The sequence below is a fragment of the Cryptomeria japonica genome, chromosome 2 (genome assembly GCF_030272615.1).
Source record: "Cryptomeria japonica chromosome 2, Sugi_1.0, whole genome shotgun sequence".
Lineage (NCBI taxonomy): Eukaryota > Viridiplantae > Streptophyta > Pinopsida > Cupressales > Cupressaceae > Cryptomeria > Cryptomeria japonica.
In genome coordinates, this window is record NC_081406.1 from 304,226,607 (window position 1) to 304,251,321 (window position 24,715).

The window sequence follows — 24,715 nt, forward strand, 5'->3', positions numbered from 1 at the left end:
CAATGGTAGCAAAACATTAGTATTTATTACTTGTATTTTAACAACATCTGCAAATTTTATAGGTACAAAGAATGCAAGAATTTGTTTTAGTTAATAGCAAATTAAGAAAAAAGAAAATTTAACTCCCAAAAATATGCATCCTTGGGCTTAGCGGTTTACTACTCACAAGATTATAATATGGATCTTTCATCAGTCATATTCCTATCAGCTTGCACAGTGCATTTATTGCTAATCCTCCCTACTCTATTTGATGTGCAAGGCTTTGTACTATATCACAGGATACCAATAAAAAACTTAAGGTAATTGTTTTGAGTTTCTCTCCTGACATCAATATCATGTTCCTACTACAGTCAATAAGAATTAATGCAGAGCAAGAAAAGAGAGGGCCACCTTCAGATTATCTTCTAAAATGCGAGTGAAATAGTTTTGTAGCTCTGATCCTCGGAAATATGTAAGAATTTCCTGCCAGTCTGGAGGATTCTGCAGAGGCATACAAGACAAACCATAACAACCTTAGTTGTGACCGGTTCAAAATAAACATCTTGGTAGAATAAACAGTATCTACTTATAGTGACCAATTCCGGATCAAAAACCTTACATTGAACCTGCCAAGATTGGGCTTAAGTTTTCCAGCGAGGACTTTAAGTGCAGTAGACTTCCCAATACCATTTGTTCCAACAAGTCCCAAAACCTGTCCTGGTCGTGGCACAGGCAACCTGTATTACAATGGTTAGCACTAATCATATAATTATCAATTTGTAGTAACGGTCAAATATTCTACACTGCCAGATGTTACAGTTATGATCTTTTCTTGCTAACCTGTGGAGCTTGAATGTGTTTGGCCCATATCGATGTGTCGTGTCTTTATCTAGATCTTTTGGGAGGTTAATGATCTGGATAGCTTCAAATGGGCATTTCTGTAACAAATATGAAATAATTTGTATTAAAAAAAGTCATTGCTGCATTTTTCAGAACCTCCGTGGACCCTAACCTTCTTTACAAGAATATAATTACATGGTTGAGCTTCACATAAAACAGATCATACAATCTGAATAGCTTCAAATGGGCATTTTCTGTAGCAAATATGAAATAATTTGTTTTAAAATCAATTCATGCTGCATTTTCCAGATCCTCTCTAGGACCTAACCTTCGTCACAAGAACATGATTACAAAATTGAGCTTCATGTAAAACAGATTATGCAAAATAATCTGACCTTAACGCAGATACCACAACCAATGCACAACTCCTCTGATATAAAGGCTATTTTAGAGGCAGATGAAACCTCTATGCAGAGCTTTCCTGCAAGATACATGATTAAAAATCCTTCAGTAAGATTCACAAGATGACAGTAACTGAATCGTATAGCCAAGCTCCACAAGATACTAAATAAAAATTCTAATTTAACAGATATACCAATATCCATGTACTTCCACAAAATGAAGGATATTAAAAAACAGAGGACATTGATTCAAATATAATTTCAGATATAATTAAGAGTTAGCCATGAATGAAAAGGGATTAGAATTAGAGATATGACACCTTCCAAAAAATGATTTTTTGATGAAAATCAGTGTTTCTCAGAGATTTGTAAATGTAAGGACAAGGTTATGGGGATGGCAAAAAAATCTGGATTTTGGAGACAGCATGCAAACCAATATATAGAACCAAAATTTTTTTTTTTAAATACTAATAAAATTAGAAATACCTAAAACAACTAATAAAATTAAAAGAAGCCAAACATTAGAAACATGAACATGTAGGGAACCACATAGGTGTCTTGAGTCAAAACCAGTAGATGGATTCAATGAAAGATCTCTTCCTTGGGTGCCATACAGTAAATGTCGATCTGAAAAATATTCACTATTCATTTAATGATCTCTTTTTGTGGGTGGTCTCCCACACTTTCTATTGCGCCCAAGTGCAATATATCGCTCCAGTTGAGTGATACAGACATCCTCTTTGAGATCTCCAAATGAACCTGCCAGCCCAATTGCATTGACAATGCCAAAACCACATTTTGCAGACTCAGACTGGAGCATATTCAGCAAGACAAAAGTTTCTAACTCACAGAGTACTCTGCAAAACTCTTATCAACTTAAAAAACACAATTTTTTGAAAAAAACATAAATTTTATGCAAAATACAGCTACAAGATGTACCATATGAGTTTAGTTGGCATCCAAGGGCCACACTCCCAGTGGGTTACCTAGCAGAGGTCTAGGGATAGCACCCCCTTCGGGATGTAGGGCAAAAGCCCGTAGCAGACATCTAGGGAGCAGCACCCCTAGCACATTGCAATATAGGGTAGGTTCCAAGGGCGATGTCCCTGCCACAAAGCCCAAATGAAGACCTTCATGGCACTAATCATTTTCATAATTTTTTAAAAGCAAAAAAGAGTTTTTAGAGTGTTTAACCCACTTTTTTTTGCGATTTTGACACATTGCTAGCACAACAAGTCAGCCCGCCAGGCTCACCTAAGAAAACTTTGGCAAGTTAAACCTACAATTAATCGAGGAAATGAACAACTCAGCGTCAAATTCTGGCAAGTTATGAAAAGCATACAGAAAACACTGACAGGGAGGGGGGGTGAATCAGTGTTTAGTCTTTTTAATATATTCAGCACACACAAACATCATTGAACATAGAGAAATGAATATAGACAAAAAGCAAGAACCCAAGGTTTATCTTGTGGAAAACCCTTCCGGGTAAAAAAACACAGCAAAAGGACTTCTTAATTTTGAAAGATGGGCGCCAACCCAATTTACAGCAAGAACATAAATAGAGAGCACCAACTCCCTTCTCAGCCCCAACTGAGAACTACAGAGGTACCAACCCCACAGCAAAAGAGCACCAACTCAAACAAAAACACACACAAACAGGCTAAAGCACAAACTCCAGCAATGAGAACATATCTTTTGAAATACAGAATTGATAAGTTTTTCTCAGACTCGACACTTCAGGACTAACATGATGAGTCTCTTCTGTTAGACATTATAACTTCTTCATACATACACTCAGAGAGTTCTTGATTTTGTCGACTTTCACACAGTTGCCCAGAACCTGTATCAACCACTACTGTCACAGAAATCACACAGAGATGAAGATAATATCAATCGAACCAGTACAAGAATGACAGATTTCCAATACAAAATCTTCAGAATGGTTGAATACAATTTTTTGTAGAAAATCTCCCAACAGAACACACAGGTTTCCAAAAGAAAATAATGACAAGTGCACCAGCACCATACAAATCTCACACCACATTAATCTTCCAGCTCATACAATTACCACCCAGAACTGCTGTTGTATTCCCTCTTTCTGCTTCATAACCATGCCTGCTCTCCCACAGCACATAATATCATTGTAACTTCATTATCGTAAGATATTAACAGCCATACATTACAAAAACTCCATCCATACTTATTGAACTCAAGTACCACAAAGAAAATAACACCATCCCATTTCAGAAAAATGCAAGCTTAGCGCCACTCCACAAAAAAACGTAACACCACACCAAAACATAAGTATCATTACTTAAGATACCCACAAAAAAAAAACGGAAGTCAACACGATAGTGCTTTTGAGCAAATTCTGCCATTACTCCTCCAAACACGCACACCTCAGAAAATAAAATCTCTCTCAGCAGCACGAAGCTTCAACCCCCACAATATCTAATGATTTTGATTTATTTTGGCTGCCACTAAGTGACGGAAATTACCAAAAAGACATAACTCCCAGCTCCAAAACCTCTTACCCCGTGATAAAAAGGAGAGTTCAATTAATTCAGAAGTCATAACAATACGCAGCACAAAAACCCAAATTAGACCAAACTCATAAAAGATTCAATGCCTGCCTGAAAATTTTAAATTCTCCACGAACTTCCACGAACGACCCCTGCAGAAATAAATACCCACAAACTCCATAAAGAAATGAATAGTATACATGCTGAGCTCCCCACGATTTCTGAATATACATTATGCATCTTAATTGACCAAGCTGCCAACAGTCCTTATTAAGAAATATTAACACTCAACCGCGTATGCCAATAACGGTCGAAGGATATTCAAATAGTTGACACATAACTGATGATGTGTCACAAAAGAAAATGATGTGGCACAAGAAAGAATTCGACAGAAATAAAAGTTTTAACGTCCAGCCATGCTTGCAAAATATTCACAAAAAAACTTAAGGAAAAGTCTGGTCCCACCAAAATGATATGGCATAATAGGCTGAAGTGGCATAAAGCTGACTGAAATTGCTGACAATAGACAAGTGAGCATACAAGCAGCTCAAGCACAAATGACATCAATGACCAAAAAAATCCAAAAAGTTAAACCAACAATTACTCGAGGAAATGAAAAACTCACAAGTACTCAACAACTTCCTGAGTTTGCAATCTATGGGGCCCAAAACCATTTTAATAGTCTTGATCGTTGTGGTGGGGAAAAAAATTTCTTCATAGTCAAAGCCTTATTTCGAAGCAAAGCCCTTAGCCACAAGTCAGTATTTGTACTTGTCAATGCTATCACCATCTTTGTATTTGATTTTGAAGACCCATTTGCATCCAAAAGTTTTCTTCCCTACTAGAAGATCACCAAGTTCCAAGTGCTAGGCCTCATTGATGCTTGATATTTTGCATCCGTGCCATCTTTCCAAGGTTGTGACTCAAGAGCTTAACATCATTGTATTTACCTTTGCATCTTTCATGGTGGTATAACAACACTAAGGTATTTTATGCACAAGAGATGAGGATTGACGTGGAGATGGAGGTAGAAATTGTTCCACTAGAAACAAAACCTCTTCTCAAGATTCTTCTACACAATGAATATCCTCATGTTCAATCTCAATACATTTTGGTGTTTGGTGGCTTACAAATGCTAGTGAGAAAGATATACTACAACCTTTTTCCTTGTCAAAAATAATATCCCCAATGATGTTCAACTTCTTTGTAGCAAGAACCAAAAACCAATAGCCCTTCAACTCTAAACAATATCCAAGAATCATCCAACATTTTCCTTTGCACCTTAGGAATACGCATGAAAGCTTCAAACCCAAACACTCAACTGCGAAATGTGAAATGTGGGGCTTCTTCGCAATCCAAGGTTCAATAGGAATGTGATGTTATCAAGCACTTTCACGGGTGTCCAATTCAACAAGTACATAGTTGCATGAACTACTTCAACCTAGAATACATGAACTAGATATGTAGCCTTCAACATGCATCGCAAGATTTCCATAGTGGTCCAATTACGCCTCTTGACAACACCATTTTCTTGATGTGTATATGTTTTGGTCAATTATTGTTTGATTCCATGTTGCTGAAAGTAGTTAGAAAAATCCTTCCTAGTGAAGCCTCCCGCTTGATATAAGTAGATGACCTTGAGAATGACTAATCTTTCTATAAGGGTACAAAATTCTTTGAATTTTTCAATTGCTTGATCTTAGCTAGTCAAATAATAAACCTACATTTTCTATATCATCCTCAAAAAGCTGAAAATATTGGGCAGGACTATGATTAGGTGTAATTGATCCACACTAATCAATATGAGCCACATCTAGAGAACCAAAACCTCATGTTTCTACAACAAGAAAAGTAACTTGATGTTGTTTCCTAACAAGACAATTGGAACAAAGTACTTTTGCTTTCTCTGTGGAAGGAAGTCCTTACACCATGTCTCATTTACTCAATGCAAGAAGCTACGCCAAACTAAGATGATGAAATCTTTTCTCCCATGAAGTAGTAGATAATTTGTTTTTACTACAAGGGCCTTGTCTTTGAGGTAGACATCAACCAACTAAAACATTTTACTGACCCCTAATGCCCAACCAACAACTTCACCAATGTGAGTCTTGTTTTGAATGAGAGATAGTTTCTAACCATAATATTTATTGAGTTCAACTTTCAAGTCGTACTCTAGTAATTTCCTTACTAATATAAGGTTCTTTGGGAGCCCTAGAACATACAAAACCTATGTAAATTGACATTGGTGAGATGTGAGGAGTAAAGAAATATCTCCAATACATAGAAAGTATCATCACTGAGTGAAATTTTACCATATGAAATTGTTGGGATGAGGTTATAGAACCGCTTTTGTTCTCTTCTTATATATCTAGATGCACCAAAATCAACATACCAAACAAGACATCCAAAAGTGAAGACCTCAATATCTACAACATATAAAAATACTTCTTTGTTAGATGCACTATTGAAGTAACATCCCCATATTGCTTGTGCCTTTTTTGCCAAAAAAAAGAAAAAAAAACTTCTTCTTGTTCTCCTATGATTTGAAGAATACATAGAGAGGTTGATTTAAAAATGTTTTGCTCCAAAAAAAATGTTGATTTTACAATTGTGTGAATGAGAGGAAGTATCCTTCATGGAAGTTTTAATTTGTTTTTATGAGAATGTGTGTTGAGGGGGGTACCCTACATCAACATATATGCCCTACATACACCTACAGTGGACCATATCGCAAACCTAGATAGAAAACAAACCAAAACCGGGTCGAAGGCTTTTACTTTGTGAATCAATGCCATAGTTTTTAACAGTTAGCACAGGAATTTTGTACAAAACACTTTCTTCTTGATGTGGCATTGCAAGACATGAACTTTGTTGCTTAATGATCAACACAAGGATTTTGTGCACAAAACATTCATCCCAACATTCCAAGCCCAAAACCAATGCAACTTAAGCATTTAGTTCCTTTGGAATATGTATACCAGCCATAAAAAAGGAAATCAAGATTTAAATTTAAGTTAAAAACTTTTATCCCAAAGCATATATTCTCTATAGATCATGCCTAAACTATATTAACAAGCACTAGCAAAATTCTTCAATATATTGTAGATGGCATCTCAAACCTCAATGCACAATTTGCTGAAAAAATTAACCACATCTTACAACTAAACCACTGCTCAAATGTATGGGATTGCAGATAGCAAACCCTAATAGCTGGAATCCAAATTATCATATATATTTCCAAATTTATCATCCATCTTTCACATCAATTTTAATATCAAACACATAGCAAATGCACAATGATCTCTCCAATCTTATTCACTTGACAAAAAAAGATAGCTAACTCAAGTGACATAAAGCACACTTAAATATAGCTTAACTTATTCTCCTTTTATGGATGTGAGATATCCATTTGTTTTTTTTAATAATTAGCCATGTTTATTTTAATAATTGTTGGAGTTGATAGTAAACCCCACAACTCACAAGAATCACTTGCAGCCAAAATTCCTATCACATGATGAGAGTAAAATCCATTGATTATGTGCTATACAACCTTAAGAAGAATACCGATGCGATAAAAAACTACTCTCCAAAAGAGAGAAAATAAAATAAATGCACTAGTGAAATAAAGAAAGGAGAACTCGATAAAACCCCCCAGAAACAAGTTTTGTCACATAAGTACAATAGGTATCTCCCCAACATGACAGAATAAGATGATGTCAATCCAAAATCCTCTACAAACAATGATAATTAGCTCACAACAAGCTCCAAAGACAATGATAATTAGCTAACAATGATAATGTGGCTATCAGCAAAGAGATGAATGTCCTCAAAACACTCCTCTAAATCTGCAACATGAGACTCCACAAACAAGGATGATATGTCTGCTATATATGAATCCCAAGTAGTGTTTGGAAGACAATGAATAACCTACTACATTGAATCAATAAGGGCCATGGATGTGAAGGTACTAATCTAATTAGGGACAAGAAAAAATGGAGAGTGAGCATCAATATGAAAAGTTGGAACAAGGAGACAAGCCTTTGAACCATCAAAGCATGGATGACCTCTCATAAACTCAAGCTCCTCTAGAGTATCATCATCAAAGCGTTTGCAATCCACATCATCAAGGGGAATGACACGATCTGCAGCAAGATCCTCTAGAAATGTGGACCTCTCAAACTCTAGTCTATAGTGTGTGGAGACAATAAATGTTTGATACAGCACACATGGTGTCATTTCACCAAGACTCGTAATTATCCTTTTCCATGACTACCATAGAAGGATGAACTAGAAAAAACCCACAATACCTTCTCCTTAAATGATAAAATCAAAGACCAATGACCTCAATGCATGTAAAGCAGATCAAATGAAGTCATCTCATGCAAACAAAACATTTTGAGGTGCCAAGATGTCTAAATAACTGACGAGAATGTGAAATAACGTCATACTGAATAAAAAGTACCTAGGCCAAATTTTGGAAAATGTGCATTGGATAGATTTGAAAAGTGCTAAAATACTTTTCCAACACTGCAAGAATCACAAAAATTGGAGATACAAGCAAAAAGTTATTAGCTCAGAAGCAAAAATTGGTTATTTAAATTTGACAAGCAATAAATTGTACCAAAAAGAAGAAAAAAATGATGATGAGACTTGCACCATTGGAAAGTACATAGAACCAATTTTTTGACAATATCTCGTTTGCAAAATCTAACACCATATGCCCAAGTTATGGCCAAAAAAAAAAAAAATCTCCTCTAGTCAAGAATATGATTTGGAGGGGACCTTTTGTGACCTTTTTCACGCATTGCCCCATTGCAAATGGGGACCCCCTGTTTTTTTGCTTTTTAGGGTTTTGCTTTAGCGTTGCAACTGCTAATCACCTGTCTTTTTACAATGAGTTAGAGTTTTTGAGAAATCATCCTGACCCAAATAGAGAATTCATGGTCAGATCAGTGTCTGAACGTTGTCAAAGTGTTTAGAAGGTCTGAAGGACGGGGATTACAATTGCTTTAGGTCATTTCTAACAACTTTCTATTTTTAGAATTTTTTTGTTTTTTCTAAATTTAGAAAGATTTGTTTTTGGCACTTTGGGCACATTCCGGGAAGCAAGTTATTTGACTTGCTTTTTGCTTTTTTCTGCTTTTTTGAAAGTAGAATTAGGGTTTTGTTCCTCGGGGCATATCATCACTGCCCATGTCTTCAGAATTGAAAAATTATGTCTTCAAGTACAAAAAGCAAGGTGAAAACCCTAATTAGGGTTTTGGTCCAGATAAACATGGCATGGACATGGCATGAACACGGCTGATCAAATATAAAGGTGACAATGGAAGTAGGCGCATGGCTGTCCAGATGAAAAATTCGCTCAAATTGGAAGGCATGGAGTAAGAGGTTCCATCAAGCAAAGAGAAACATGGCCAAGCACATGCCAAGTCCGCCTTGGCAAGGATACATCCAAGTCTGCTCATGTCAAAACATCCTCAAGTCCGCTCAAGCAAAGGAGAATATGGCAGGACATTGACAAAGTCCGCCCAAGGTGTGGATGGTTTGCCAAACTTCTCCAAACCCAGCCCATGCACAAATAAAATTGGCAAGCAAACATCAAACTCCTACCTTCAGTTAAGTAGGATGGCAGAGGTTAAGATAACTCCGATCTGCAATTAAGTCAACAGCATAAAGCAAAACAAAACTTGTCCAAAGGCATATCAACTCCACCCTAGGTATAGGGAGATAAAGATGAAAGCATAAAATCATGTCGTGAAGCAAGAGTGGAATACAACAATCCAAGTTCGCACAAGGAGAAAAGCAAACATGTCCAAACACATGTGAACTCCGACCAGCACTTGAAAGCATGTCTAAGCATCCTTCAACTCTGCTTTGCCAAAAGACGAGCCAAGTCTGCCTTGGCATGAGACTATTCAACTCCGCCTTGAAGGTGAAGAGCACATGGCAAAGGAACCTCAAAGTCCACCTAGCCAAGGAAAGAGGTTGGCAAACAATTGGCAAACTCCTACCTTCAGTTAAGTAAGCATGGCAAGGGTTAAGCTAACCCCTACTCACAGTTAAGGAAGAAACAAAATAATATTCAAGTAGACAAAGTTGGAACAAGGTTGTCCAAGTCCGCCCTTGGAAAAGCAAGACAAGCATGCATAAGAGACTTGTCCAATAGTCTTCCAAGTCGGCCGAGGCACTTAAAAAGCATGGCACATCAAGCTCAACTTGATCAACTTGGAAGCATGTCCAAGCTTCTTCCAAGTCCACCTAAGACATGATGGAATAAAGCAAGCAGCCTCCAAACACATCCAAGAACATGTGAACTCTGCCCTCTTCTTGACATGTCAAGACACCTTTAAACTCTGCCCTAGCAAGATGAGAATACGGCTAAGACCAAGCAAAGTCTGCCCTCAAAGAGATAAAGGATAAAACACATCCAAGTGCAAGGCATATGCAAGATGGAGTCCGCCAAAAGCAAGAGGACATTGGCAAAGACAAAAGCATGGTTAAAATTGTCCAAGACAAGGCATAAAAGGATGGCAAGAAGGGAATTGTCTTAACATCCATAAAGTCCGCCCATGCTAGATGGAAGATGGCATGAGACTCTCCAAGTCCGCCATGTCTTGTCCACATCAAGGTCCACCATGAAGACAAGAGGTAAAGCACGTCCAAGGAAGTCAAGAGTCCGCCTAGGAGAAATTGAAGTTGGCAAAACATTGGCCAAGTCCGACTTGGCATAAAAGACTCCAAGTCTGCCATGAAGACAAGGTTGCAAAGAAGAAAAGCAATACGCATGGAAAGAAGTTAAGATGGACGTCCAAACATGTGCCTATCCAAAGTCCAAAGAAAAGATGAAATTTCCCAAGGCAAATTGATCAAACACAAGTTGGCAAGACGTATTACACAAAGTTTGCCAAGATGGATAGACACAGACATTCCAAGTTTGCTTAGGCATAAATGGAATATGTGAAGATGCCTGAGCAAGACATAAAAAAAATCTACCTATGGCTCAAGGTAAGACATGAAGATGATCAACTTGCTATGGCAAAGGAAGAAAATGGCCAGAGGAAAAACAAATATGACAAAATAAGCACATGAAATCAAGGGTCAATCAAACGAATGGCTTGGAAAATGAAGTTTGACACATGAAAAATGGCTGTGGAATTTCCCAAAAAAAAAAAAAAAAATCAGATTTTGACAAAGTGTTGGAGAAGAAATGGAAAGAAAGAAGAATAAAGAAGAAAAGTAAGGAGAAGATGAATAAAATCCTTGTCCAAGGGCGGTGTTTGTTCTACTCGACACAAGCCAAATCCAGAATTGAAGGCAAATCCACAGGCAAAGTGTGTCCGAGCATAGAAATGGTCAAAATCTTGGCTAGGTGCTGGAGGATCCACATGAACGTGTCACAAAATAAAATTGACTAGCCAAAATTTGGTTAAGTATGGGAAATACTTCACCAAAAAAGTTCCAATTTCCTTCATTGTGGCGAAGGCATAGGGGAATTCTTCTCCAAAATCCTAGGCACTTGAAAGAGTTTCCAGGCATCAAGAAAGAAAAGTCTTCAGACTTGGCAAAAAATATAGAAAGAAATTCCAAACTTCTTGGAGGATTTCATTTACAATCCAAGACCTATAGAAGCAATCAGGGCAACTTCTTGAAGAATTTCATCTCTTGAAAAGTCAAAGACAAGCTCCCAATCAAGATCAGATAGTGGCAAGCAGACTATTCCAAACAAATTTCCATACTTTGGCAATTTTTCGGCACAAATTGGAGAATTCAAGGAGTACATTCAACAATCAGATTGTTCCAAATCAACATGTCCAATTTCAATGAACCTAACTTGTCCAGAATCTTCTAGAAGGAACACTTCACAATACAACAACCTTCTATTTTATCATTGGTTTATATTTAGCAAGAAGGACAAGTGTTCTCAAATGAAATTTTCTCATTGGTCGAAGGGTAGTTAGTTGTAACAAACCCTAATTAGGGTTTTATTTTGTAATCTCGACCGTTGATTGAAAATCAATACTACCCATTGAATTGTAATTGGGGAGCCTATAAATTGAGCTCGCCCCTCATTTGTAAATCATGGAAGCATGTTGCAAAACATGTTGAGATAAGTAATTGTTGCTTATGATTGCCAAAGTAATAAGTAATACATTGTTCGAATTGATGGTGATTACTTCCCTTATATTGGAGTTTGCATGGTTCTTATCCCTCATCATAGTTTAGATTTTATTTCACGTTGTTAGATGAATGAAGGATTTGATAGTTTAGATTGGTGAAACTTTGCTCATACTTTCTTTGGATGGATGATTTTCATTCAATGTGTAAAGTTACCCTGAGCTTTGATGTGGATGCTTAACTTCTACTTTAAGTAATATTGTTCAATTGTTGGTATTATCCGTAAGTGTGAAAATCTTGAGCACAACCTTAGAAGATTGCACATGCTTTGCGTAGTTGTCCTAAGTGTGGCGAAACAAAGTGTTGTTATTGGTTTCACCCAGTCTTTACCGTCTCTTAAATTCTTAGGAATAGATTAGAATTTCTAAACTCTTATCTCCTTTTCAATTTTCCTGAAATCCATGATCCAAAACTCAAACGATAAATCTCCATTGTGAATTGAACGAGCCAAGCAAGTCCCCCTTGTATTTCAGCATACATAACCAAGGTAGCTATCCAACACAAAGTCGCCCGTTCGCACATATAGACCTTGGAGTCGCCTTGTGGTCTTGCTCACAATCTTGGCACAAGTAGTGATTTTGTTCAGGAGAGGATAGAGTACCCTTGGATATTTTATTCTAATGTTCAATAAATGATAAAACGCATACCAACAAGACCTACATGGTACTCACTTACATCAGCATGACATTAGTAGACAATATTTTGCACCCTATCGAAATATTCCTTTGTCAAAAAAAATCACGATCATGTTAAAAAGTTTTCCATCACCTAGAAAAGCCGAAAAATGCTAAAGTATGTAAAGGATGATTAAAATATTCTCTAATGTTGGAAAATGGCTGATATGTTCTATGAGTTGATGGAATATGTTGAACTACTGCCACATTGCCAGAAATTCAAGATTTAAACAAAATATTTGATGTTGCCACTACAGGAGTCAGAATAATTGTTGCGAAAGTTTGATTTGTCATCAACAATTTGTATGGGTGACTACCACAACCAGTGGCTTCGTCGCCGCCAACAATTAAAAAGACAAAAAAATCTTAGAAAACACAAAGCAATCCATCCACTCTGACGGCCACCAAATCCTACAATGCCATATATTTTTTATTTCCCTACAATTCTTTTAATTTTCTAACCACACCCTTTTTTCTTATTTAAAACCTAAAAAAAAAGAATATAGAAAAAAAGTTTGCACAAAACTTTTAATGGTGATTGAGTGTTCCATACGATGTCATACGACTCTACAAATCTATACGATTGTACAAATTGCTATGCATGAATTTTCATGCCCCCAATTTTTAGTGACAATTAATTTAATTGATTTTTATTAAGTTGTCAAAAAAATAAAAGAAATATTCAAAAGACGACTTAATATTAATAAATTTAATTAAATAATAAATATTATTATGTCACTTTATTAAATAAAGTTCTCCAAAATATGATTTAGATTCAAGTCAACCAAGTTGGCCTAATGTTCGACATGCTTCTTGGAGTTCTTTACAAGGAGGCTGGATAGAAGAAAGAAGGCATGCTTTTGGATTTGATAAAAATCTATGATTTCTGGAGACAAGAACCTTCAAAGTTCGATAGAAGGGCTAGATGAAAGCCTAGTTACTTATCGAGGGAGCTACCTTGGAGGTCAACATCTTTCTTAACACATCTCGAGGCACCCTGGAAATCACTGCAGCATAGAAAGAAATCGTATAAGCTGAGTCGGGGATATAGGAGTATTGAAGCATTGGTAAAGCTGAAAAGAAGTGGAGCATTCGCAGATCTGGTATTGGCCACCTGGAGGTCACGTGGTTTGTCTTTGCCCTTTGTTGGTGATAGGGCAAAGTCAGCGACAAAAACAACGAATTGGTTGTTTGGGAATTCACTCGACATAGCCCTTCATCGAGTTGGTGACTTTCAACGCCAACTATCATCCAGCACTTCCTGTCATGCCTGTCTCCAGCTTGCAAGTCTGTAATCATAAACTCTGTTATTCTGATATAAAGGCATTGGTTTTCATATTATTTGGTGTTAAGATGTGATTGAACTGTGTGAGGTTTGAATTTATTACATTTGGTTGAATCTGTTGTTCAATTCTGAGTTGGTATTATAGTTTTTTGGATAGCAAATAGAATAATTTTATTATATAGCAATCAAGGATATTTCAGTGGTATCAAAGCCTCTGATCCTGCTAGCCTGGGGAAGGTGAATGAGTGAGAGGAAGCTTCGATATCAGCAGCGTGAGAAAAAGAAAGGGGTCTCCATGGCTGATAAAGACGACATTGAATAAGCTTTCTTCAAGGGGTCTGAAGAGTTCCATGTAAGCATTTCAAAAACCATGAGAGAAATGGTGCAATTATTAAGGGATCTCAATCAGCGTCAAGATATTAATAGGCCTGCAAATTACAGAGGCGAGCATAGTAACAATAATGAGGAGAGATCTACTGCAGGAGGAAGAACATCAACAAAAACTAGGTCATTCAAGGCCAAGTTTTTTGTCAAAGGAAGATATGGTCAAAGGACAACTTGACCAAGCTAATGAGATGGACCAACTTCGTGTTGAATACAATGCTTTGGGTGCAGCAGTCCATGATGGCGTGACCTTCACTAAGTACTGTGGACTGAAAACAAAAGGACATAGGAGGAAAGGGTATGATGAAAGGAAGGACATTCAGCATCCTTTGGGGAAGATCACAATCCCCAATTTCGATGGAACAAGTAGTTCATCAACAAGGGCATGGTTACAAAAGTTGGATACATATTTCTCTTTGAATCCCATGCTTGAAGAGGAGGCTATTGAATTTGCTACCCTACATTTGGAGAGAGTAGCTCACGAATGGCGGTATCATGGAATGGTGACCCTGGGGCATGACTCTATTTCCACCATAGAGGAATAGCCAAAGGTTGATTGAGAGATTTGATAGAATAGATCTAGAAATTCATTTCAGAGACCTAGCACAGCTGAAACAAGAGGGCAAGATGGAGGATTATGTAGCAGAATTTCAAAGGCTTGTAGTGATGGTACCAGATGTAGCTAATTTTCACAGTAATGAAAATATGCTTTGAATAAATGAAGCAGTGATACCTTATCTTTACAAATCTTCATATGTTGGATAAAATCTTTGTATTTTGTCCGATTATGTTTCTGTTAAATCTTCTTTTCCATCCTTAGAACTTTCTGGTTAAAAGTTCTGCCGTTTCTACTTTCTGGTAAAAAGCATATCTTAAAAAGAATCAAATTACACTATAAGAGGGAGCTGTACCTCTAAAATACAGAGGAAAATTGCTAATTCAATAGCAATTTCTCCAACTGTTAGTTCCTTTTGTCTCTCCCATCTTGGGCATTCACGACTCAACTTCAAGTTATTTTTGGTAGACAAATCCATTAACTAACACCATATAATATTTTGACATGTCTACATGAGCATAGGATGCGAAATCTGCTGGTTTGAAGTCTCCAGCTGGTAAACTGAACGCTTAAACTGCTTATCCACGTTCTCTATTAGGCATTATATTCAGGTATCAGGACAAAAACAGGTTTCGAAAGACAGAAACAGGAGTAAATGGTAAGCGATTTCTCCTCAAATTCTATCTGTGAGAAAATTAGGCAGACGTATTTTAAACAAGCTGCTGATACTCTAATTAACTTCAAATCACAGTGATTTTAAAAAGCATTCAAATGGTGATGTTCATTAGAATGAGTGATTTAGCTTGCAAATGATAAGCAGCTTGAATAATTGAAACAAACAAAATGACACAAAATTCAAACCTAGAAACCCTGGTATGGAGAATACCAGTTCAAAGTAGAGATTTCGCAGCTTCCCCTAATTCCTTCATCAATAGGCCAATGAATAAATCTCTAAACACTACTACATATTACACTCCCTATATCTCCTATCTTCTTGATACTTTGGAAAGACAAAAACACTATAAAAACTGATACATTCATCAACTTACTCTTGTGAACCTCTCTCTCCCCTCCTTGGCCCATAGCTTCCTCTTATGCATTACTGGAAAGGTCCTTCAAGGACCAAAGAATTCCAATTGCCCAATGTTGAAAAGACACAATATTGGTTATTACCAAATTTTTATATTTGAAATAGAGAAAAGGTGAGATTACTTAGACAGCAGGACGAAAATGCCAAGCCACATACACAACAACCATGTCACATATGGCACCACTATTCCACTCGCAAAACAACCGTGCCAATAACATAACTGCTGCCTAACATATCTAACACCTTTTTCACCATACAAGAATGACCCTCTTGTTGATTCTTGCAAGTTCCTGGAATCAATATAATTTGATGTTCTTGCTGGATCCATATGGACCAATACACAAATAAAGGTTAACACTATATTAGTGGTGACATTTGAGGAAAAACTAATGGTATAGAAGATGCATCAGCAAACAACTTGAGATAAAAAAAAATGTGGAAAGCATGTAGTCAATAAATAACATTATTCGTAGACGTTCTAATTAAAGCAACCAAAGCATAAAAATGAAGAATTATGATTGGGATGTAAAAGTCCAAAATTGATGTTTTTTAAGGTTAGAGTAAGTTCCGTAGTGAAGTCAGAAAAGAGAGAAGCCTATTTCCATTATGGGCAAGTGAGATCTTTTGAACCTTAAAAGGATCTTTCAGTAATACAAAAGAGGAAGCACTGGGCTAAGTAATTAAAGAGAAGAGAAAGAGGAAATGTAGGAATAAGTTGATGAATGTATCAGTGTTAGAACTGTTATAGTCTTTTCAAGATATCATGAAGATGGGAGACATGGAGAGTATTATATTAGTCTTTTATTACTTTATTATATTTTATTGCATCTTATTAAAAGGTAAAAGTCAATAGTTAGTTTCCTAGTTGTTAGGATGTTAGCTAAAGTTAGCTAATTGTTAATTTGGTTTTAATTTTGAGGTTTTTTTCTTCTAATTTGCACTTTTCTCCCATTCAGTAACATTTTTTAGTGCAATTTTTTTTTGAAATGCCTAATTTTTTGAGAATAATGTAGATCCAGCATCAGATTTATATTATTGTGACTCATATATTGTGATTTTGCCCATCTTTATTGTTGAAATGTGATAAGTGATTGCCATTACTTCTAAATCATAATGGCATAGCCCCTAATTTGGCTGAAAAAGTTTTAGATCCAACTAGCTTCCAACACCACATCCGATAAACACATAGATTGAACTTTGTATACCCAAGAGTTGACTTCGTACCTAAATAACTTGTATCTATCATTTGGGAGGGTTGTTTGGAAATCACAGGTTTGTACACCTGAGCATCCATCTCTAAAAAATGGTGTTCTTGGACCAACAGATTCATAAAAGAGACAGTTGACTAGATCACAGATAAAGGAGGATTTGATATCGGCCCCCTGACTGATCTGGCCAGCTTGGTCAAGCATATGTTCTTGTTTTTTAGTTCCTTTTTGTTTCTTGCATCCAGTTGTATCCTACAGTTTAGCTTGTTTGCAGGCTCTGGCATTTTGCTTTAATATGTCTTTTTGTCTTGTTCCAGTTTATCTATATCTACCAAGTAAAACAGTTTCCAATTTCTGGCAGAGTACTCCTAAGAACTGTTGATGTTATAGCTAGGTCGGAATCCTTCTAGTGCCGACCTAGCACTTTTGGGTGGCTAATTGGCCTGTCGGCCTAAGCCACAATATCTTGCAAAGTTCAATGTATAACTTGTTATTAGGTCTAGCCCTAAATGGGCGTCATCATTTGTGAAATGTAATTATAACATGTAACTTGTATTAGGTCCGTAATTGGGCTAACCCTATGTGTGGGCGCCAAAATGAGATTCAATTATTAAATGCAAGGCCAACCTAAGGAGAAGAGACATAAAGTCTCATATATATGCGAGATCATTCTTGCATCAATAATACATTCATTCCGCAATCAATCTCATTCACACATCAGCGAACTACCTCTGTTATTGATCAGCAAATTACTTCAGCGAATCAGTTGTCTCGTGCAGCAAATTCATCCTAGATATTATCTAGAGCTGGCAAACTTCCTTTAGGGCTGGCGAATTCATCCACAAGGACAGCGAACTCCTCCTAGAGCTGTCAACTTCATCTACAAGGTCAGCGAACTTGTTCTAAGGGCTGCAAGATCAAGTGAATGGTCTACAATCAGATTATTGAATCATCTACAGCAAGCATACCTCAGATAAGTCTGCCCTAGTGTGTGCCCTAACTTGGATTATCATCTGCTGATTATATTATGCTTCAAGTGTTGAAGCAAAAGTTGTAAGACTTCTACTGATTTTGAGTTAATATAATCTGAGATCTTTGTTGCTGGGTTTTTCACCTCCAAGAGGGAGGTTTTCCCAAGGTACTATTGTGTTATGTGTGTTTATTGTTTCGTTTCTGCATATTGTTATCAGTCTGATCTATAAAGTTAACATGGTATTAGAGCGGGTTTGAAGCGATTGTGATCAGACTGTCTAATAGCAGCGAAGCACTCTTCACCTTCATCAAGCAATTTCCAGCATTGAAGATGGTGACCAGTTTAAAGGTTGAAGATAGACTTGACGGAGCTTTGAACTTCACCTCGTGGAAGGTTAGAGTTCTTATTGCACTTGAAGAGAACGATCTACTTCAGTTTGTAGAAGGAAAAGAGAAACTCCAATTCAAGAAGAATGCTATCAAAGCAAAGAAGATCCTAATTGACTCCGTGAAGGATCACCTTGTGCCTATCATTTCCAAGATGTCTTCAGCCAGAGATATGTTCAAGACCTTGGAAGGGATGTACAAGATCAACAACACAAGTAGAGCACTTGCATTGAGGCAGCAACTTCATCAAGTCAAGATGGCAAAGGGACAATCAGTCATATCCTTCTTCATGAAGATTGCAGAATTGAAAGATCAGCTTAGCGCCATTGGAGATGAAGTTGTGGACAAGGATCTTGTCATGCTAGCGTTGAATGGCCTTCTTCACTCTTGGGAGCCATTTATCCAAGGCATAAGCGGGAGATCCAAATTTCCCAAATTTGATCACCTTCATGCTGATTGTATTCAAGAAGAGTCAAGGTTGATATCAAGAGGAATTGAGCATAATCATTATGATGTGGAAAATCAAGTCCTTGCTACACACTTCTATGGAAAGAGGCAAAAGAAGAAAGAGGGATAGAGACAGAGATCCAGATCCTGTTCCGAAAAAGGACTTATCTTGCATTCAATGTTTTAGGTGTGACAAGTATGGCCGCATTGCTCGAAAGTGCAAATTTAGGTCTACTCCTCTAGCTTCTTTTGCGGAAGTTGACATAGGGACACCTCAGGAGGAGCCAAGGTCAAATGTCAACTCAGAAGGGTTCTTGTTCTAAAAGGAGGAAATGTCATTTCAACTTCAGAGGGAGCCACATCATCTTGAAGATTTTGTTAATGCATTCTTCTCTACGAGAGAAGTTTGAGGTGCAAGCCCTTGTTAATGCATTCTTCTCTGTGAGAGAAGTTTGAGGTGAAAGCCCTTGTTCCACCCTCTATGACTAGGTATGGTGGATGTCATGTTAGAGACTCCATGACTTGGTGCTTGTGTTTATTCAACCTCTAGGAGTAGCCATGGTGAACGTCATGATGAGATGATGACATCACGTTGAGGATTCCGTGATGGGCACTTGTGTTCATTTGTTTTTTTTCCATCCATTGGAGTAGCCATGATGGACCCACCCTCTGGGAGTAGCCATGGTGGATGTCACCATGTGACTCATATGTTGAGAAGGACTCCTCCCTAGATAAGAGGGAGTGTTGATGTTATAGCTAGGTCGAATTCCTTCTAGGGTCGACCTAGCACTTTTGGGTGGCTAATTGGCCTGTCGGACTTGGCCACAATATCTTGCAAAGTTCAATGTATAACTTGTTATTAGGTCTAGCCCTAAATGGGCGTCATCATTTGTGAAATGTAATTATAACATGTAACTTGTATTAGGTCCGGGCCCTATACAAGTAAATTGTAAATTGTAATTGGGCTAACCCTATGTGTGGGCGCCAAAATGAGATTCAATTATTAAATATAAGGCCGACCTAAGGAGAAGAGACATAAAGTCTCATATATATGCAAGATCATTCTTGCATCAATAATACATTCATTCAGCAATCAATCTCATTCATGCATCAGCGAACTACCTCTGCTATTAATCAGCGAATCAGTTGTCTTGTGCAATGAATTCGTCCTAGATATTATCTAGGGCTGGCAAACTTCCTTTAGGGCTGGTGAATTCATCAACAAGGACAGCAAACTCCTCCTAGGGCTGTCAACTTCATCTACAAGGTCAGAAAACTTGTTATAAGGGCTGCAAGATCAAGCAATTGGTCTACAATCAGATTATTGAATCATCTACAGCAAGCATACCTCAGATAAGTCTGCCCTAGTATGTGCCCTAACTTGGATTATCATCTGCTGATTATATTATGCTTCAAGTGTTGAGGCAAAAGTTGTAAGACTTCTACTGATTTTGAGTTAATATAATCTGAGATCTTTGTTGCTGGGTTTTTCACCTCTAAGAGGGAGGTTTTCCCAGGGTACTGTTGTGTTATGCGTGTTTATTGTTTCATTTCTGCATGTTGTTATCAGCCTGATCTATAAAGTTAACAAGAAATCTTGATTTTTATCCAAAAGATTAAAAAAAATTGAGTTTTTGAAAGTCTAAATTTGAGCTTTAATTTACAATAAAACTGTCAATAATAAAAAAATAAAGATAAGTTAAAAGTTCCAGCTCATAATCTATGGGGTAATCAATAAAGAATAATTTTGTATATCTATAATTTGTTATCACAGTTTTAGATTATGTTTATGCTTAAAGGACCATAAGCATTAATTTATACCTTGATGTTGATTGCTAGATTATAGTTATATGGCTAGTACTTGCGAATTAGGTAATATGTCATTCTAGTTGGCAAGATACAGTGTTGCGTAGTTATTCAACCCTTGCATCATATGCCCATCATACAAAGCATAAATGTGGTAGATGACAAAAATGCTAGAAAAAAAATTTATTTTTGGGAAACTGTCTTTATTGTTATAGGAGTCCACATTCTCCCATTCGTGAATATGACCAAACAATGTAGCAATTTAAGATTCAGGATCACTTAGAGACACGTTGCATATTTTAATAAGACTTTTCTTTCATGAAAAAAGAAAGACCGTTAACAACTGCAGAACTGATACTACATTGCCTTTTCCTTGAGAGATTGAAGAATGAACACTACAAGGTCTCCTCTCCCTTCAAGAGTAAATCAGCAACACTTAAAGAACAAAAAACAAAAAAAACATCTCCACATCCTCTTTTAAAACTTCAAACTCCCACAACGTAATAAATAGTTTGAGTTTTCAAAAAAAAATTGCGTGAAGAGAAAAAACTAAAAGAAATAAAACAAACATGACTATATTTGATCTCAATCATAACTCCCATCCATAGTAATATGACAGAGAATACTAATCAACAAAAATTTTGGATCCAGTGGAGCAACTTCTAGTTTATAAGCCATTGTTGAGCAAAGCTGGTCCACAAATATCAGGGTGAAGGCCAAAGATCACCACAATTATCCAATTAAATCAAAAGAACAAATGGATTAGATCCTTGTCAAATGGCACAACCTTAAGTTATAAAAGCATTGGAAGTTTTAAAATGAGCCCCAGTGGATCCCTAGAAAAAAAAGATGAAAATGTGTTAAATTTTAAGTAAACCAATACATCCACAAGTTGCAGTATTCGAAGAGGCTAGGTGCAACTCCAAAGTGATATAAGGAAAGAGTTATACCTGTGTCATTACATCTAAGCCAATACTTAATTTTTATTTTTTTCTGACAGACTAAAAATATAATTGAAACAAGCATCTGAAACCGATATAAATACTTAACTCCTATGAGCAATGCAATATTTAGGGTACTTGGGAACAACTTAGAAATTACTACTCGAAGCCAAACGGTGTAAACAATAATATTTTAAATTATTTTCCATTTTAGATAAAGCAACTAAATTGTTTAAAACATGAAGAAAACTAAAAGAAATCAGGTGCCCCTCTAATCTCAATTGGGGGAAGAGATACCTCGTTGTCATTACTCTATGCTAAAGGTTAATTTATGAATTACAAAACAATACCTTGTTGAATTATTTTTCTTTCTGGATAATGCAACTAGAATGTATTTGGGCATAAATTCAAAATATCTAAGCACCACAACTAAACTAGGTTTCTGATTAACACTTCATTGAATTAAAACAAGGGTCAAACAAGGAAGTAACCCTGTAAGAAAAGAATGAAACAAGGAAGCGAACCTGTTTTGACAACAGGGCAGCTCTTTTTACACTCCTGCCTGCATTTCTTGGGCTTGCAGCGGTCTGAGCTAACAATAGCAATCCTTGTAAGCCGATCTGCCATTTTGTCTGCTCAAACCCTCACTGTTTATCAAACATAGAACCTCAGTAAAGAATCATGCAATCTCCTTCAGCATGGTAATAATAACAAAGATTTCCTTGACAGCAATTCAATAAATTTTATTGAATTCTTACAGTAAGAAATCCTCTAGGACTTCGTTCGACAAAATAATATAAATGTACCCTTAAAAGTTGGCCGGCTAAATTTAAAAAATAAATGCATACCAATTCATATCATATGGTCTGTGTGTTTAATTACAAGACTATTAATTATTGTCCTTTTAAAGAACTCTTAGTTCACTATGCGAATGTAAGTTTCAAGGAAGGGTTTTTGGTTTTACCATTTGTGAGATCTCTTCAAGAGGGTCACACTTGGTGAAGTCAGTATATATATCCAGTAATTAATTTAAAGAATATGCATATGTATATAATTATACATTTATACTCCAATTTCTCACTTATATATTTCATCAATATTATACTAGTTGCACCAAAAGGAGGTACAATGGTTACACCAATAGTAAATTATACGTTAAATAATACATTGGAGAGTACTGATCAAAGAATAGAATAAAATAAAATATTTTAGTTAGCAATTTATTATATAGGATAATATATGGAAATAACTACATTGGATTTAAAATATTGATCTTAGATATATATATTTGTATGTGATTTTGGATTAAAAATTATAAATTCATAAATGTTTTACACACTAATAAAGATGACACGTGTTAATCTTATAAATTTCATATCCAATGTGATACAAGGCTAATGCTCTCCCATCTACCAATCCTTAATCATTTGAAGCATTTCTCAAGACCACTGTAGAAGGCAATTTGCTTTACATAATCGATGACAAAGCAAAACAGATTGTATCACAAGTTTTAATATTAACATCAAGCATAAAATTATGACACTTTTGTAGCTTTTTTATTACAAGCCAAAATCAATCATATATTTATATAAATTTTCTTAAGTCCCTTACACAAACAAAGATACAATATGTGATTGTTTCATTGGCTAACCTTTCAAGATTGTCACATACCACTAAAATATTAATGAAAGTGAGAAAACAACTTATCGTATTTCTTCTACAGATATTTATAATAAAAATAGGAAAAATTCCCACCCATAAAATTCTAATTTAGAAGTTCCAGATTATTAAGTTAAATTTTGCTGTGATTCAATTTCCTAACAATTTGAAAGCATAACAATCATGCTTTCATCTATAAACCAGTTTTTCTAGCCTGAAATCAATCCACCTTCGTGTTTCACAAAACCATTCATTCCAGCTAAGGGCATAGTAGCTTCTCCAAAGACCTCAAATATTCATAAAGCTAACCCAAAATTCTCCAGTTGGAATTCTTCTGGCTTAGATGCTCCATCAAAGGAATTGGTTATGGTGGTTTACCGATTCGGTACTTAACACATATATTTTAAGTACCATATTTCCTGTCAAATTCATTGAGGACTTGTACCTGGCCTTATTAGATGATGTATGGTAATCCTTATTAGTTTTGGCCTTAAGCAAACAACCTCGACGTATACTCTAGCTAATCCTATTCCGTTCTCATAACAGCGAACCAGAACACTTCTCAAAACTATTGGGCGGTTGTGAAAGTGAGAGGCTGGCAGCCGAAGACGCCCACTGGACTGGGCGTCCTGAGCTATCTTACCAATCCCTCAAAACAAAACTCCCCAACCGCACCATCCCCCACGAGGCCGCCATGGAACAACTACGCCTACAGAAAATCTCTGGTTAAGAGATTCGTGGTTCTCAAAGGATAAGAAGAGCTTCCACCGCTCTAGTCCCACGGGCGGCTGATCCATCTCAACACACAGAACAACATCAACGGATACACAAAGTGGGCGAACGTGCATCCTCGGACTACCTACTTGGCCGCCACGAAATACAAAATAGAGGGCGCCAATAACAGAATTGTTGTAGAATGAAATAAAACACAACCAAAAAATGATCCAACCGTACACGAAATCCCTCACAGAAAAACCCATTGAAACCATGGCAAGGGACTTACCTCAAGATTGTGCTTTCAACGATGCCGATAAGAAAAAATGAGCAGTTCGCAACCAAAATGTTACGAAACCCTACCAGAGCAGATTTTTTTTTAAAAATGTGTCCAACCAAATCTCCCTGCAGCTGATAGAGTAAGTTTAGAGAAAGTGCTAAACTTTGGTGAAGAATCTTAGAATAACCGACACTTGGTAAAGTTGTTTGATTTTAAATAATTCCATATTACTTTTAAGGGGCTCCTATAAGCATCCAAATCATATATATATATACTAGCACTTGCACCCAAAGGTGCAAGAGTTTCACCAATAGAAATTATATAAGTTAATATGTTCTAAAGTACAATTTATATGTCAATAGAAGATACACTAATTTAATTTACAATATCTTATA

The 24,715-nt window shown here is 36.5% G+C and overlaps 1 protein-coding gene across 1 annotated transcript in view; it reads right to left on the bottom strand.

Annotated features, from left to right (window-relative positions):
* LOC131075376 (ABC transporter E family member 2) overlaps positions 1-24,498 on the bottom strand; it is a 45,829-nt gene extending 21,331 nt beyond the window's left edge. Inside the window, exons 1-6 of the mRNA XM_058012212.2 lie at positions 24,330-24,498; positions 22,192-22,314; positions 1,215-1,300; positions 820-917; positions 599-716; positions 391-480 (exon numbers count right to left, since the gene is read on the bottom strand). Of these exons, the coding sequence (XP_057868195.1) occupies positions 391-480; positions 599-716; positions 820-917; positions 1,215-1,300; positions 22,192-22,294 (495 nt within the window). The 5' untranslated portion in view covers positions 22,295-22,314; positions 24,330-24,498. The remainder of the gene's footprint in view (positions 1-390; positions 481-598; positions 717-819; positions 918-1,214; positions 1,301-22,191; positions 22,315-24,329) is intronic.
* Between the last annotated feature and the right edge of the window lie 217 nt (positions 24,499-24,715).